The 16705-nt window shown below is 44.6% G+C and overlaps 1 protein-coding gene across 1 annotated transcript in view; it reads left to right on the forward strand.

Annotated features, from left to right (window-relative positions):
- The first annotated feature begins 5284 nt into the window (after window positions 1-5284).
- The window catches only part of RRP12 (ribosomal RNA processing 12 homolog), a 32397-nt gene continuing 20976 nt past the window's right edge, over window positions 5285-16705 (forward strand). The window contains exons 1-10 of the mRNA XM_080912396.1: window positions 5285-6195; window positions 6705-6934; window positions 9480-9563; window positions 10559-10635; window positions 12715-12820; window positions 13008-13124; window positions 14505-14643; window positions 14730-14857; window positions 15426-15524; window positions 16057-16148. Coding sequence (XP_080768522.1) covers window positions 6057-6195; window positions 6705-6934; window positions 9480-9563; window positions 10559-10635; window positions 12715-12820; window positions 13008-13124; window positions 14505-14643; window positions 14730-14857; window positions 15426-15524; window positions 16057-16148 — 1211 coding nt within the window. The 5' untranslated portion in view covers window positions 5285-6056. The remainder of the gene's footprint in view (window positions 6196-6704; window positions 6935-9479; window positions 9564-10558; window positions 10636-12714; window positions 12821-13007; window positions 13125-14504; window positions 14644-14729; window positions 14858-15425; window positions 15525-16056; window positions 16149-16705) is intronic.

Raw genomic sequence — 16705 nt, forward strand, 5'->3', positions numbered from 1 at the left:
CCTAGCTGCTACTCAGCCACAGATGCAGACCCCTTTCCTCATCCACAGACACCATCAGGCACCCTACCAAGAGCACTGTTTGTGAATCTCTAGCAAACTGACGTCTTTGTGCCTGGATTTCTCAGTTGGGGAAGTGAGTTTGCAAGCTCAGACACATCAAAGGGCTCCTAGGTGGCTGCCCACCTCCTTTCCTGCAGCTTGCTAGGGAATTGAAGAGCTGACTGCTTGCTTCTGCTGTGAAACTTTTAGCCTTCCTCAGTGACCCATAAGAAGGATGCCCACTGCCCCCTTGTGGGCCCGACTTCTCTTCAATGATACCCCTACTCCTACCCTGCCTGCCATGTGGCTCGCTTGCTGTCTGCCCATTCCTTTGTTCAAATTTTGATTTTTTTTTTTTTTTGGTATTGTCTCCTTAGTCCTTGATATGTAGACCAGGCTGGCCTGAAACTCACAAGGATCCACTTGCTGATGCCTCCCAAGAGCTGGGATTGAAGGTGTTTACCCCAGCCTGAGAGAATGGCTCAGTGCTTAAGAGCACTGACTGTTCTTCCAGAGGTTCTGAGTTCAAATCCCAACTGGGAGCCACAACAGCTCAGGGCATCTGCACTCCTGTGTACATAAACACACAAATGCTAAATTAGGGCTAAGAAAGGTTTTATTGTGCCGGGGGTGATGTTGCATACCTTTAGTTCCAGCACTCCAGAGGCAGGAGGCAGAGGCAGTCAGGTATCAGGAGTTCAAGGTTACCTTGGTCTACAGGGTGAGTTCCAGCACAGCCTGGGCTACACAGAGAAACCTTGTCTCTAAAAACAAAACAAAAAAACAAAAACGAAAAAGAAAGAAAGGAAACAGGGAAGGGATTTACTGGGAAAGACTCTTCTTTCCCCATGACAAGTTTGTTTGTTTGTTTGTTTGTTTGTTTGTTTGTTTTTTGACAAGATTTCTCTGTGTGGCCCTGACTGTCCCAAAACTCCCATTGTAGATTATAGACCAGGCTAGCCTCCAGCTCACAGAGATCCACCTGCCTCTGAGGCCTCTCAAGTGCTGGCTTTACAAGTTTTTTTTTTTTTTTTTTTTAAGGTTTATTTTATGTATATGAGTCCACTGTAGCTGTTTTTAGACACACCAGAAGAGGGCATCAGATCCCATTACAGATGGTTGTGAGCCACCATGTGGTCGCTGGGAACTGAACTCAGGACCTCTAGAAGAGCAGTCAATGATCTTAACCGCTGAGTCATCTCTCCAGCCCAGCTTTACAAGTTTTAATCAAAGACAACACCCCTCTGGATAGTTGAACACGGGCAGTTTGCTTCTGTGGTTAGCCTACTAGCAACCGCCCCTAACCCCCCAACAGTTGACTAACAGTGATGTAACTCCTCCCCACAGGTGATATGAACTAGCCTCATTCTTCCTCTTCCTCTGCTTGAAGCACACTTCCCTGCTCACAAAGCAGATGGACTTGAGAGGGGTGGTTCTGCCTTCCTGAGCAGCTTTTATTTCAGCACTGCCTGTCTATTGCAGGGCCCGTGTGGAAAGGAGTACTAAACGCATCATAGGCATTGCCTCGCCGCTGTAGTCACATAACTGCAAATGGATTTTCAGACATGGGAACTTGGAAATTCAGTCACCAGTGCCATGTCTCAAACCCAGGCTTCTTAGTACTCAGTAGCAACTGCATCCCTCCCAGCTCGTCCTGATGAGATTGTTAGGGCAATAGAGGCTTTCTCCATCCCTAGAGCTAGAGGTCTAAATTACACACCCAAGCCACAGACTTCCTCTTTGGGACAAGAGGCTAACCTTTAATTTCCCCTTCCTACTGCAGGGTGTCCTAACAGATTACAAAACCACTGACCTATGCAGGACCTTCCTTCTCTTTCTGCCCTGGCTCTCTGGGTGAGGTAGTTCTGTTCTCTCCCTCGAAGCCTCACAGATGGTTTTTTATAGATGTGCCTACCGACAGTTGTCTCTCCAGGCTTTGCCCAGCTGTCAGCTCCTGTGCCCTTAGGGAGTCACTGAACCTGTGAGGCCAGGTTTTTCCGTTTGTGAGTGAGAAGACTGGCTGTGCTCTCCTAAGCTTGAATCATAAACAGTTCTGGAACTCAGGGCTAGTTTCTTAGACAGCAACACCAGCTCACACTCCTCTCCTACCCATCATGTTCCCTGTGACCAGCGCCTTGCTTACATACTTCTACTTATTTCTGTGAGAGCCAGGGAGGAGGCATTTTTGTTCTATTATCCTCATTTTACAGATTAAAAAAAGTCTGAGGCCCAGAGAATTTATTTATCATTCATTCTATAAATTCTGTTCCTCAAGACAACCCTGACTAGTATAGTTATAATAAATATACATAAATTTTATGTATATCACATATATGAGGAATTAGGATGGGTTACGGGCCGTGGTGCAGTCAGTCCAACAATGGCCGTCTAGCAACAGAAGGTCCGAGAGTTTAGTAGTTGATACTCACGGGGCTTGATATCTCAACTGTTCTTTAGTTTACACCGGAAACTCAAAGACGTTGGTTCTAATGCCAGTGAAGGAATAGTCTTCCTATCAGGGAAAAGGAGCAAGTTTCCTTCTTCCATATCCTTTATATAGGCTGCAAGAAGAAGGTGTGGCCAAGATTAAAGGTGTATCTTCTCACCTCAAAGATCCAGATTAAGGGCCAAAGGTGCTGGTACTCACTTTTAATCCGAGTACTCAGGAGGCAGAAGCAGGCAGATAGATCTCTGTGAAGTCAAGGCCAGCCTGGTTTACAGAGTAAATTCCAGAATAGCTAGGACTATGCAAAACCAAAACAAAGATCTAGATTAGAAGTGGGTCTTCCCACTTCTAGTTCTTGGGTTTTTTTGTTTTGTTTTGTTTTTAAAGAAAAAAATCAATCCCTCATAGGTGTGCTTACCCATTTGGTTTTTAGCTCATTCCTGCTGAAGTCAAATTGACAACCAAAAATAGCTGTCACAGATGGAAGCCAGTTAGAGAATTCATGGTAAGGAAGTTGATACTTCATCAAGAGGTGATCCCTGCAGTAAAGGGCAGAAGTGTGCACATGGTTTGGAGGTGAGGACGTTTCTGTTGTTCCCCAAAGGGTAAAAGAGTTGGCCTCTCAATCTCTGAGCTGCAAAATCCTAGACTAGCCTTTCTGTATGGGTATTACCCAGGTTGCTTGAAATGCTCCCTCTTGTGGTGACGATATGAATCTACACTCATGCAAAGTACCATGAGCTGTTTTTGGAATTTTCCATGTTAATTTTAATGGCTAACTTGATAGGATTTATGATCACCGAGAAGACAAATTTCTGGCGTAGTATGTGTGGTGCGCTTAATGGCATTTCCAGAGAGGTTTAACTGAGGTGTGAAGACATACCCTGAATACGTGGACAGCAACATTTGATGGGCGGGGGTCCTAGCCTGGATAACAGGGAAATCTAGTACCATCAGCCTCTGTCTGTCTGCGCTTCCTGAATGCAGCACAATGTGCAACTGCCTAACACTCCTAGAACCTTGCCTTTCCTATCACGAAGACTGTGGTCCCTCAAACTGTGAGCCAAAATTCTTCCTTCTTTAAATAGCTCTGTTGGGCATTTTGTCACTAACGAACAGCCATTTTCACATCAACTCCAAATGACGGCTCAATGGGTTCAGTCTTGTATAAAAAGTAAAAAAAAAATATGATATGAGATGGGCATTGTAGTGTACACCTGTAATCTGAGCCATTAACATACTGAGGCAGGAGGATTGCTGTGAGTCCCAAACAAGAATGTATTATATGGCAAGAACCTGATTACCCCATCCCCTCCCCCTGCAAAAGATAAAAAAACAAAACAAAACAAAACAAAAATAGAAAAAGAAGCAAACAAGAGTATGATGCTGGTCATTGAATCGTCTCTTCAGCCCCTCCAATTTTTAAGATACATGCAAGTAAGTCTGTAAATGCAGTCACTTCTTGGTAAATATATCCATGTAAATCTCTAAAACATTAGAATATAACTACATGTCTTGTGCTTACTCTCAGCTGTTACCAGGTTCCAATATTCTGGATCCTTTTGTTTTTTTAAATGAAATAGAATCACACAATACATTCTTTTATGTCTGGAGTTTTTCATTTAACTTGAATCATACTTGCACATAGCAGATCTCTTCATATACTACGCAAAAGCTGCTGTCTATAAACGATGAAATATTCCATTACATACCATTATATTACAGTGAGTCTTGCCTATTCTGTTGATGGGCCTTTAGTCATTTCTAGTACTCAACTATCTTTTTAGCAAGTAGGTAATCATCGTCTCTGTTGGGTGTGTATATGGGAATGAATTGCTGGGTAACGTGGGCATGTGTTTTTAGTAGAACCTCTAGACCAAGCTAGATGTTATGGCTCATACCTGTAATCCCATCACGTAGGAAGTGGAGGCAGAAGAACTGCTTGTGAGTTTAAGGCCAACATGGGTCACATGAGATCTTGTGACTGCTCTTCCAGAGGTCAGTTCCCAGCAACCACATGGTGGCTCACAACCTTCCATAACTGGATCTGATGCCCTCTTCTGGTGTGTCTGAAGACAGCTATAGTGGACTCATATACATAAAATGAATAAATAAATCTTATTTTTAAAAGTTCATACTGCTCTTGCAGAAGGCCCTGAGATCGGTTTCTCACGGGGCATCAGACAGCTCGTTACTTCCTGTAGCTCCAGCTCCCGGGGATCTGATGCTTCTGGCCTCCACAGGCACCTGATTCCATACTACCACATAGATGTACACGTAATTTAAGAAATACATCTTAAACAAATAGCACTAGCAGTTTTCCAAAGTGCCCATACCAACCTTTCACCCCAGCAGCAGCACAAGGAGGCAGTAGGGCTGTGCTCTTGCCAAGAGGGCACCACTGCTCCCACACTTTTGCCCTTCAGATGGATATTCCCTAGTGGTTTCAATTTGCAAAGCAAGTCTAGGCCACTGCTTGTTGCTTTTTTCCCTCGTGAGGCCAAGATCTTTCCATTTCTATACCTCCATAGTTTTTTACTTTTGCGGTTTTTTTCCCTTAACTTTATAATAATTATTATTTTTGTTTGTTTTTGAGACAGGTTCTCTCTTTTTTTTTTACATTTTTAAATTTTTTTTTAAATTAAAAAATTATGTTTTAATCTTCGCAAAGGCAGAGTTTTTCCTGTTTTGTTCAATTTCTGTCCCTAGGTCATAGGTATAATAGACATTATATTGAATTAATGAGTTGGTGATTGAATGCATGTATTACACACACACACACACACACACACAAATAGTGTTTTAGGGCCAAGACACTAATGAAAAGCTAAGCTAAATTTGCACTTTAGGTCCGTGTAGAGGTTTTGGTGTCAAGTCATATATTTGTTTGTTTAGTTGGCTTGGTTTTTGGAGAGAGAGTTTCTCTGTGTAGCTCTGGTCTGTTATCCAGACAGGTTCTCACTGTGTAGTCCTCAATGTCTTGGAGTTCATTATATCAATATATAGACCAGGCTTGCCTTGAAAACACGGAGATCAACCCACCTCTGTTGCCTAGGAGCTGGGATTACAGATATATCTATTTTGTTATTTTTTTGTGTTTAGTCAGGATCTTGCATCTCACAATGTAGAGAGTGGGCTGGCTTTAAACTCATGACAATCCTCCTGTTTGCTGGGATTACAGACGTGCAGACACCACGCTCTGCTTGAACACCGATTTTTTTTTGAGAGGAATATAAATTTGTCTTTTTAATTCCAAAGAAATTCTTGTTTTATAAGGCTTTCTCCACGACCACGCACCGAGGCGGTGCAACAGGAGCCCACAGTATCCGAGACGCCAGCACTTTTTCCAGAATAAGATATCTGAGCAAAGAGGGAACCTCAGACCGGATGTTGATTGCTTTTGCCGTGGTAACAAACTGGAGATGGGAAGTGACGTCAGAGGAAGAGGAGGCGAAGCCGGCTGAGGACACACACGTGGGTTCAGCTGTGGGTTCTGCTGTGGGTTCTGCTTTCTCTTCGGCGTGGCTGGACGCGTGTTCTCTGAGCGAGTCCGAGCCACGGTTTGGTCAACATGGGTCGCTCGGGGAAATTACCCTCTGGTGTCTCGGCCAAGCTGAAGCGCTGGAAGAAAGGCCACAGCAGCGACAGCAACCCCACTACTTGCCGCCATCGCCAGGCCGCTCGCAGCCGCTTCTTCAGCCGCCCGTCAGGTAGCTAGGCTTGGGATTCCTTGACATTCCTACCACATCAGAATGTCAGCCCTGGGGCTCACAGCGAAGACCCGCCCCTCGAGTTTGACAGATGCGGAAACTGTCTTCTGAAGGGAAATGACTTGTCTAGGATAGTGCGGCCACAGGGTTGGGATACATGGTCGTCACTACCCTTGGGTGGCTCTTTAGATTTATGTACGTGTTGAGGGAGTGTTAGGGAGCGAACCCAGGACCTTGTGCACTCTAAAAACTCAACTTCTAACCCACATCTACGACCCTGGCTCCGGACGTCCTGAAGTAGAGGGAAGCAGAAACAGATCTTGGGGTTCCTTTCTCTTGGCTTTGAAAGTTGCAAGAGTACACAGGGCTGTCTCTGCAAGCGGATTCGGAATCCAGCCGCTGAGACTGGGGGTCTAAACCCTCTGGTTTGTTTCTTAGGAGTTCTGTCCTTTCAGCCAAAGGGAGTTTGGGTGGAAACGGGGCCATTACCTTGTTACTCTGGTTCTCAGGAAAGAGCGACCTGACAGTTGATGCCGTGAAGTTGCATAATGAGTTGCAGTCGGGGACCCTGAGCCTGGGCAAAAACCAAGCCCCTGAGACGACCATGGACCAAGACCCGGAGGTGGCTTTCACTGAGAAGTCCTCCGGCACGTTTTTGAGTGGCTTGTCTGACTGTACAAATGTCACCTTCAGCAAAGTGCAGCGCTTCTGGGAATCCAACTCAGCTGCTCACAAGGAGGTAGGAGATTGGTTGCCCAGTTTGTAGGGCAGTAGGTGGGGCGCATTCAAGACTTCTTACATTCAGCTCTGATGACAGCAGCTGGTATTTCTGGATGATGTGTCATCTCTCTTACCTTCGAGCCCTTTACATATCCCCTCCTTGGGCAGAATTCCCTTTTGTGGTAGAGATCTTACATATTTGAAAATTTTTGTTGTTTATTTATGTTATTATGTTGTTATTTATTTTTTTAAAGATTTATTTATTTATTTTATGTAAGTATACTGTAGCTGTTTTCAGACACACCAGAAGAGGTCATCAGATCCCATTACAGATGGTTCTGAGCCACCATGTGTTTGCTGGGAGTTGAACTCAGGGCCTCTGGAATAGCAGTCAGTGCTCTTAACCACTGAGCCATCTCTCCAGCCCTGTTGTTTATTTTTTTGAGACAAGGTTTCCATAAGTAGACCAGGCTGACTTCACATTCATAGAGATCAGTCCACCTTTGCCTCAAGTGCTGGGTGGGGTGAAAGGTTTGTGTCATCATGCTCAACAAAGTATGTATATTTTTATTGTGTGTGCCACGGCCCGGGCACAAGGGTCAGAAGATAGCTTTAGGGAGACCTTTCTCTTCCTTCTACTATTTAGGGCTCAGGGATCAAATTCAACCTGGCAGGTTCAGTACCTTTAATGGCTGAGCCATGTGGGGTGCCCCAGATTCCACTTTTCTAAAAAATGTCACTGCTGAGTAAAATCCTTGAGGTAAAAATGTTTATCTCCTCAACAGTACTTCACACAGGGATTTTTTTACATGAATTTCAAGGGACACCAGTGTCCAAGGTCATGGTGAATGACTGTGGTTTGGATTTGTTTTGTTTAAGAAGAAATGTTTTACTTAATTGACATTTCAAAGTTAATATTGTTTGTATTTTTCATTGTTTAGATGAAGAACATCAAAATGCTAAATGATACAAAGGGATATAGACTAAAATATTATAATTAGTCTTCCAGTTTGGTTCCCTGCAGTGGGTATTGTTAATGGGTCACTATGTCTATTCCTAGACTAGCACTGCCCAGTAGTGATGTAAAGTGAGGCACATGTATAATTTAAAAATTTTAGAAGCTACATTTTAAAAAGTTTAAAAAAAAAAAGGTGAAATTAATGTAGTTGACCAGTATATATAAAATAATAGCATTTCAACATATTTAGTCTATTTTTGTATTATTTCTTTACACCCTGTTTTTTATTTATTTCAGTTTGATTTGTGTGTGCATGTGTGTATATGTGCCCATGGAAGTCTTTTCTCCTGGAGCTGGAGTTGGAATTAGTGGTGAGCTACCCAGTATGGGTGCTAGGATCCAAACTTCAGTCCTGTGCAAGAGCAGCAAGAATTCTAATCACTGGGCCATGTAGATGTGTAGCTCTGTCAGCCAGGATTTGTGCTGGTGGTTGTTTTGTTTTTAGACTAGGGTCTCACTCTACCCCCGGCTGGCCTGAATCTTGATGTGTAGACCAGGCTAGCCATGAACTTAAGAGATCCATAAGACTCTGTTTCCCGGGCTGGAGAGATGGCTCAGAGGTTAAGAGCACTGATGGATCTTCCAGAGGTCCTGAGTTCAAATCCCAGCAACCACATGGTGGCTCACAACCATCTGCAATGAGATCTGATGCCCTCTTCTGGTGTGTCTGACGACACCTGCAGAGTGCTTATACGTGATAAATTAATCTTAAAAAAAAAAAAAAGACTCTGTTTCCCAAGTGCTGGGATTAAAGGAGTGTGACACTGCCTGATGACAGGTCTTTTAGTCTAGCTCAGGTTGGCCGAGACTCAGTGTAGTCCTCTTGCCTCAGCCTTTCCAATGCTGGGATTACAGGTGTGCACTGCTATACCTGGTTCTGTTCAACGTGTTGTATATTTAATAGGGTTTATTAAAATAGGGCTATATTTTATATCCCTTCTCTCCAACTTTGACAAAATAGTATTTCTAAGTTATTGTATCTAATTATTCTCACATCATTGGTTTCTTTGTTTTTTGTTTTCTTCAGTAGTCATATAACATATAAATCTCATTTTCTGCACATGGTAGTACATGCCTGCTGTAATCTCAGTACTTGGAAGGTCAAGGCCATTAGTTTGAAGGCAGCCTGGGCTACAACAAAACCAAAAACTACCAAAAAAGCCTATCAAGTCTAAAATAGTATTAGTATATTATTATCATCATTATTATTATTACTATTACTCCTAATCCCTCCCCTCTAACCCCACTCTGGCCCCCGAATTGGATATTATTAATCTCCTGTTGCTGACTGACTGTTCCAGTTTGTGACTGCAGTGTATGGTATGCATGTTCACTGAGGTATTTCTATAAGAAACAGTGTACTTGAAGCAGTCATTTTCTTGGGCCTCTTGTTTACTAGGCCCTGTGGTGTGTGCTCCAGTTGCTCTGATTTTGACTGACTTTGGGCTTCATCAAGACATGAATTTGTGAAGGAGAAAGGGAAAGGGGCCACCCAGGCCAGGGTTGCATTTAAGATACATCATGGATACTTTCTCCTCCTATGCAGATCTGTGCTGTTCTGGCTGCGGTTACAGAGGTGATTCGATCCCAGGGAGGCAAGGAGACAGAGACGGAGTACTTTGCTGCTCTGGTGAGTGAATGTGATGGGGGCTGCGTGTTCAGAGCAGCAAGTCAGTCAAGCTATCCAGAGAAAACAGGTGCCCCTGGCCTGTGGGGGCAGGGCAGCCTCCAGTGGGTAAAAGTGCTTCTGTTCTCTGATGGATTGGTGGTAAGGCTGGTGCCATTTACTGTCTCAGACTGTAAGACAAAAGTTCACTATCTTATGAAGACCAGTTTGAACTGAAAGATCCTTAAAAAAAATTACTTCTAAAGTGTGATCTAGGGTTTCCTATGGTCCTTTTATGGGCAAACAGGACAAGGTTATTTTCATAATGGTACTAGCATACTGCTTACTATTTTTATTCTCATGAATGTATCATAGAGTTTTCCAGAAGTTACCTGATGATGGAGGACAATTTGGGGGAGTTATGTTTAGAACAAGTTTTCACTGTATAACTCAGGTTTCTCTTGAGCTGATGTCAGTCTTCCTGCCTTAGCCTCCCAAGTGCTGTGATTCCATATACAGCATCATCTCTGCTGTGGTTTTGTTTGTTTGTTTTACAGTACTAGGATTTGTACCCAGGGCTTTGCATATGCTTTAAGTAATTTAACCACATCCTTAGCCTCCAAGATGATAGTCTTTTTTTCCTTTCTTTTTGAGATATGTTGGTCATTCATCCTAATGGAGAGTAACCACTACTATCCCAAGCATGATAAAAATATCCTTATCCCTATTTTTTAAGAAGAAAACTGAATCTCAAAAGGTTACTAGGGCACTTGGGAGACAGAGGGAGAGAGGCAGGTGGATCTCAATGAGTTTATTGCCAGCCAGGGATACATAAGAAATATAAAGTTACTAGGCCAGAGTTACACAGTGGCAGAGCTCAGATTTGAACCTTATATACCTTGAAGAGGGTTCTTTATCATAACTCTGAGCACAGCATGTGGGTTCCACCTGCCACCCATGGTTTTCTGTGTGTGTATTGTGTTATTTAACCTATCTGTACCCCTCACTCTGGCCCTCAGATGACAACAATGGAAGCAGTGGAGTCCCCAGAGTCACTGGCTGCTGTTGCGTACCTACTGAACCTTGTCCTGAAGCGGTGAGTCCAACTGTGGCTTGGCAGAAGTGTGTGTGTGTGTGTGTGTGTGTGTGTGTGTGTGTGTGTGTGTGTGTGTGTGTAGGGGGTAGAGGATATGTCTTTCTAGCCCACATACTTGGCTTTTTATTTTTATTTTTTTAATTGGATATTTTCTTTATTTATATTTCAAATGGTATCCCCTTTCCTAGTTTCCCCTCCAGAATCTCTCTATTCCATTCTCCCTCCCCCTGCCTCTTTGTGGTTGCTTCCCCCCACCCACTAACCCATTCCCTCCCACCTCCCTGCCCTGGCATTCTCCTACACTGGGGCATTGAGCCTTCACAGGATCAAGGGCCTCTTCTCTCATTGATGCCTGACAAGTCTATCCTCTGCTACATATGCAGCTGGAGCCATGGGTCCCTCCATGTGTATTCTTTGGTTGGTGATTTAGTCCCTGGGAGCTCTGGGAGGTCTGGTTGGTTGATATTATTGTTTTTCCTGTGAGATTGCAAACCTTCAGTCCTTCACATACTTGGTTTTGAAGATAAAAATATTTGGGCTGGAGAGACAGCCCAGCAGTTAAAAGTACACGAAGACCAGGTTTCAGATCTTAGTACCTCATGTCAGGCAGCTCACAAATGCCTGTAACTTCAGCTTTGAAGGATTCACTGCCCTCTTAATACCTTTACAGAATGCACATTTGTGAGAATTTGTGTGTACCATGAATGTGCAGGAACAGTGGAGACCAGAAGGGGGAGTCAGATCCCCTGGAACTCCAGCTGTGATCAACCCAGTAAGTGCTGGGAACTTAACCCAAGTGCTTTGCAAGAACAGCAAGTTTTTTTTTTTTTTTTTTTTTTTTATAAACCCTTTCCTTCCAAGGTTCCTGGATTTTTTTTTGTTTTGTTTTGTTTTGTTTTTGTTGTTGATTTTTTAAGATTTATTTATTATTATATGTAAGTACACTGTAGCTGTCTTCAAACACACCAGAAGAGGGCATCAGATCTCATTACAGATGGTTGTGAGCCACCATGTGGTTGCTGGGAATTGAACTCAGGACCTCTTACCCACTGAGCCATCTCTCCAGCCCAGCAAGTGTTTTTAACTGCTAAGCCATCTCCCGCCCTGGATCTCCAGTCTTAACACTATTCTGGATCCCTTGCCTAGGAAAAGATACCACACACAGGGATTGGGTCTTCTAACATAAATTAGCTTAATTAAGATAAGCACTCATAGACATGGCTACAGGCCAACCCAGTGTAGAGAGAGCCTCATTAATACTCACTTCTCAGTTGATTCTAGGTTGTGTCAAGTTTACATTTAAAAGTAGCTTTTATAACTTGACCTGGTGACCACGATTAGCAATCAAAAAATAAATACTTTAAAAGGATACTTGAGAACCTGTAACCCTAGCATTTGGGAGGTAGAGGTAGAAGAATCAGGAGTTCAGGGTCATCTTTAGCCACGTAGTAAGTCTGAAGCCAGACTGAGTGAGCCACATAAGAGCTCGTCTCACAAAGTGAACAAAGGAGCTTGATAGGTGTCTTAGCAGTTAAGAGTGTAGAGGATCAGAACTTAGTTTCCAGAACCCATGTGGGGCAGCTCATAACTGCCTTTAACTGCAGTTCCAGGAGACTCAATGACTTTAGCCTTCACAGACACCTCCACTCATGTGTCTCCACACATACACTCGTACATACACATAATTAAAAATGAAAATTGGAAGGACAAGAGAAAACCAACTGACCGAACATATAAAAACCCAGGGGGAATATCAAACGAAAACACTCGACTGTCCACCAGCATTCTGCATCAGGCCCTGGATCATTGGCACCAGGTTGCACAAGGAAGGACAGAGGCTTGTGTGAAGTTATGTGACCCTGTGATGCCCTTGTTCGTTAGAGGCTGGCTGGTAGGGAAGAGGCCCAGAGCTCAGGCATGGAAAGCACACAACCCGAGTGGCAGGAAGATGAGCTTCTGTGCTGATTGGTGACTCCTATTGGGTGGGCCAGAGTGCTTGTCCCTTAACACTGGGGCCTGTCTCAGTTGTTTTTTTGTTTTTTTTGGCTGCTTTAGATTGACTCTGTATTTTCCCCACAGTGTGCCAAGTCCTGTGCTCATGAAGAAGTTCTCTGATACCTCCAAAGCCTTCATGGATATCATGTCTGCCCAGGCGAGCAGTGGCTCCACCTCTGCACTCCGATGGGTCAGTGCCTGCAGAGTCCTGAGCTCAGTGGGTGGTGACAGCATGGACCCTTTCTTGGCAGTGGTATAGGTGGTACCCCATGGATCCTTAAACAGATCTCTTTGGGCTTTTTTTCCAGGATGGGTAAGACCCTGGACTCTTTCCCTGTAGCTGTAGAGCTGAGGGGCTTTCTACATTTTTCTTTAAGGTCCTCTCTTGCCTGGCCATCCTCCTTCGGAAGCAAGACTTGGAGGCCTGGGGCTATCCTATCACCCTTCAGGTGTACCATGGATTGCTGAGCTTCACTGTGCATGCCAAGCCAAAGGTGAGACTCTGGCTGCCCCAGAACCAACCTGTCTGAGCTGGGTTGGAAAAGTTTTTTTCTTGCTTTGTATGTGTGTTTGCATGCATGTGTGCAGATGCACATAGACACACATGCACACAGAAGTGTCCTGCTCTTACCATTCTCAGTCTTATTCCTTTATTCCCAGAGTCTGATTACCCGGAACAAAGCTGGAGGCTGGTAAGCTCCGGTGACCTTCCCGTCTATACCCTGAATAGTTTCAGGCTTTACAAGTGCATGTTATAACCTGTGCCTGACTTGTTTTTATTTGTATTTGTGTGAGTGTGAGTGACACCTGTGTACATATGCTTACAGAGGCCACAAGAGGGTGTTGAGTCCTCTGCAGCTGTAGTTACAGGCAGTTGTGAGCCACCTGATGTGGGTACTGGAAACCAAACACATGTCCTCTGGAAGAGCAGTAAGTGCTCTTAACCTCTAAGCCATCTGAGCCATCTCTCCAGTCCAAAGTATCTTTAAAAAATTAGTTTTTATTTGTATATGGATGTCATTTGTTTGTTTTTTGTTTTGGTTACAGGGCTTCACTATGTAGCCCTGGCTGGCCTCAGAACTCACAGTGATCTGCCTGCATTTACCTCCTTAGTGCTGAGATTAAAGGAGTAGACTGTTGGAGCTGAAGATATGGCTCAGTGGTTAAGAACACTGACTATTCTTCCAGGGGGCTAGGGCTCAATTGCCAGGAACCACAATCAATCATTTGTAACTCTAGTTCTAGGGGACCCAGAACCCTCACACAGACATATATGCAGACAAACCACCAGTGCACATAGAATAAATATAAAAATAAATCTATGCTATCACCCAGCGCTATGTGGGTGTTTTGCCTGCATGTATGTATGTGTATTACATGCATGCCTGGTACCTGTGGAGGTCAGACCAGAACACCAGATACCTAGAAACTGGAGTTACAGGTGGTTGTAAGTCTCTGTGTGGGCCCTAGATATTGAACTCTGATGATATGCAAGAGTAGCTAGTGTTTTTAACCTCTGAACCATTTCCTCAATACCTGCAAGTATTTTTTTATTTTCTGTTCTATATTTACTCTTTTTTTTTTTTTTTGCCTCAGGCAAGTATCATCTACTGCTTACTGGCACATTGTTAACACTTAGAGCAGTGGTCCTGGTGTTGCTGGGTAATTAATTGACTATATCCCTGTCTGAAGATTGAGTCTCTGAGCTGCCTTAGGGCCATTTGGTTAGTTAGTGGGCTTAGGATTCTGTAGTGGCATGATCCTGATATAGCAGTGGGAATTATATAGTAGGTGTTTCATCAGGCTGCTAGTGGTGGTTGTGCCAAGTATCCAAAACCCTGATCTATTCTTGTTCGCATTTGCTTTCCCTTCAGATCCGGAAGGCTGCTCAGCATGGAGTGTGCTCAGTTCTCAAGGGCAGTGACTTCATGTTTGGTGAAAAGGCTCCTGCCCATCATCCTGCTGCTGTCTCCACTGCCAAGTTCTGCATTCAGGAGATTGAGAAGTCTGGAGGTGAGGTAGCTAGGCCCAGGGCAGGTGGAGGGGAAGTGGGAAGAACATAGGAGGATTAGGATTAAAACGCTCCCTTTGCCTGCCAGGTTCCAAAGAGGCTACCACTACACTGCACATGCTAACATTGCTGAAGGACATGCTGCCCTGCTTCCCGGAAGGCCTGGTGAAGAGTTGCAGTGAGACTCTGCTTCGGGTCATGACCTTGAACCATGTGGTAAGCTCTAGACACAGGAAGAATGGGGTCAACAGTAGCAGGGAACTCAGTGAGTGAGTGGTGCCAGGCTTCCTGATGGGTTTATAATCCCTGCTGCTAAGAGGCTCTCTGTCCTGACCCTGCTTCCACCATAAGCCAGAGACAGGACACTGCGTCATCCATGGTGGAAGCTGACTTCAGATTCCTCTGTGTGCATCTGTGCATGCGTGATCAGAGCTGCTTTAGAGAGTTGACTCTCTCTCCCATCTTTACACAGGTTTCAGAGACTAAGCTGAGGCCATCAGACTTGGGCAGCAAGTTGAGCCCTAACTTTGTAAAGTGTTCTTGGAATTGAATGCATGGCCTTTGTGCATTAGATAAGGCTCTAGCACTGAGCTATGTCTCAGTCCCTAAGGCATTTGAAGTTCTTTGTTGGTTGCCATGTCTTACTAGATGACAATCTTTAAGGTGTTCAGGAGTCTAGGAAACTTACAGCCTCCATGTAGCTCATGTGATGGAGCAGAGTTGGAGAGCTCCAGGGCCGCTGTGGACTTTTGTGTTTTCTGCTAAGTCTGTGTGTCTCCTGCAGCTTGTGACAGCCTGTGCCATGCAGGCCTTCCATAACCTCTTCCATGCCAAGCCCAGCCCTAGCACCCTGTCAGCAGAACTCAACGCCCAGATCATCACGGTGAGCCTGATGTTGGGGGAGGATGGAGGTGCCAGCTCTGCTGCCTTACTTCAGCAGTGAGGTTGCTTGGGCTAAGCTGCCCCAGTGGAGAAAAGCCAAGCTTGCAGACAGGAGGGAAACCATTGAGATTGCATCAGTGGTCATGGGAGATGGGCATCGACTCCTGATCTAGTTCACACCTTACGTGATTTCAGCTTGAAAGGGCTTCTAACCTCAGATATCTGTGGGTGGGCTTTTGGAGAGAGACAGAAATCTTCCCAAAATAGTTTGCAAAATATACACTGAAGTGCATTTCTTCAGAGAAGGTGTACTTCAGTGGCTCCCAGGAGGTGTTGGAAGCACCTCACTTCCTTTCCTAGAGCCTTTTGTTCCTGGAATGTTGGACCTGGAAGGGTTGCATGGGGCAGGGAAGGCCAGGTGGCTGTGCCTTCTGACCAGTCCTCACAGTGCTTTCACCAAGAGTAGGAAAGCTCAACATTCTTGGGGCTACTGCTGACTGAGGCTCTCCTGCTTATTTCTGTCTCACCTCTAGGCATTATATGACTACGTTCCCAGTGAGAATGATTTACAACCCCTGCTGGCCTGGCTTAAGGTCATGGAGAAAGCCCACATCAACCTGGTCAGGTAGGGGCGGTGGAAGTCAGTCTAGGGTCTCCCTTTAGGTTGCCTGCTGTGTATGCAGATGTGAGGGCCGTGAGCCAGAGGCTGGGAAGGCCATTCAGTATCAAGGCCTGTGGTGTGTGGGTGAGGACCTGCTTATATGTTAGAAAAGCAAGGTGGCACATGGCCATTCTCCAGTACAGTTCCTTCCTCTCTGGGGCAGCCACTGCTCAGCTGTGAGCAACAAGACACAGAAGACAGTGCCCTTTGGGCTGGAGGCAAGTTAGAGCCTGATTCTCAGCTTGCTCTGTGCTTTTTGGTGAGGGGGATATTGCTTTCTTTTTTGTGGAAGCAGACTCTTAAGAGTTCGTTCTCTCCTCCCATCATGTGAATTCCAGGGTCATCAGACTTGGTAGCAAGCACCTTTTACCCTCCGAGCCAGCTCAGCTGGGTTCTTTGTTTTCTTTAGTTGTTGGCTTTGATTGTTTTTGTTTATTTTATTTTTGGAAGGTGTCTATACAGCTCTGACTGGCCATATAAACAATGCTGTTTTGAACTCAGAAATAATCTATATCCCTCTG

The sequence above is a fragment of the Micromys minutus genome (assembly GCF_963924665.1).
Source record: "Micromys minutus genome assembly, chromosome: 2".
NCBI classification, from domain to species: Eukaryota; Metazoa; Chordata; class Mammalia; order Rodentia; family Muridae; genus Micromys; species Micromys minutus.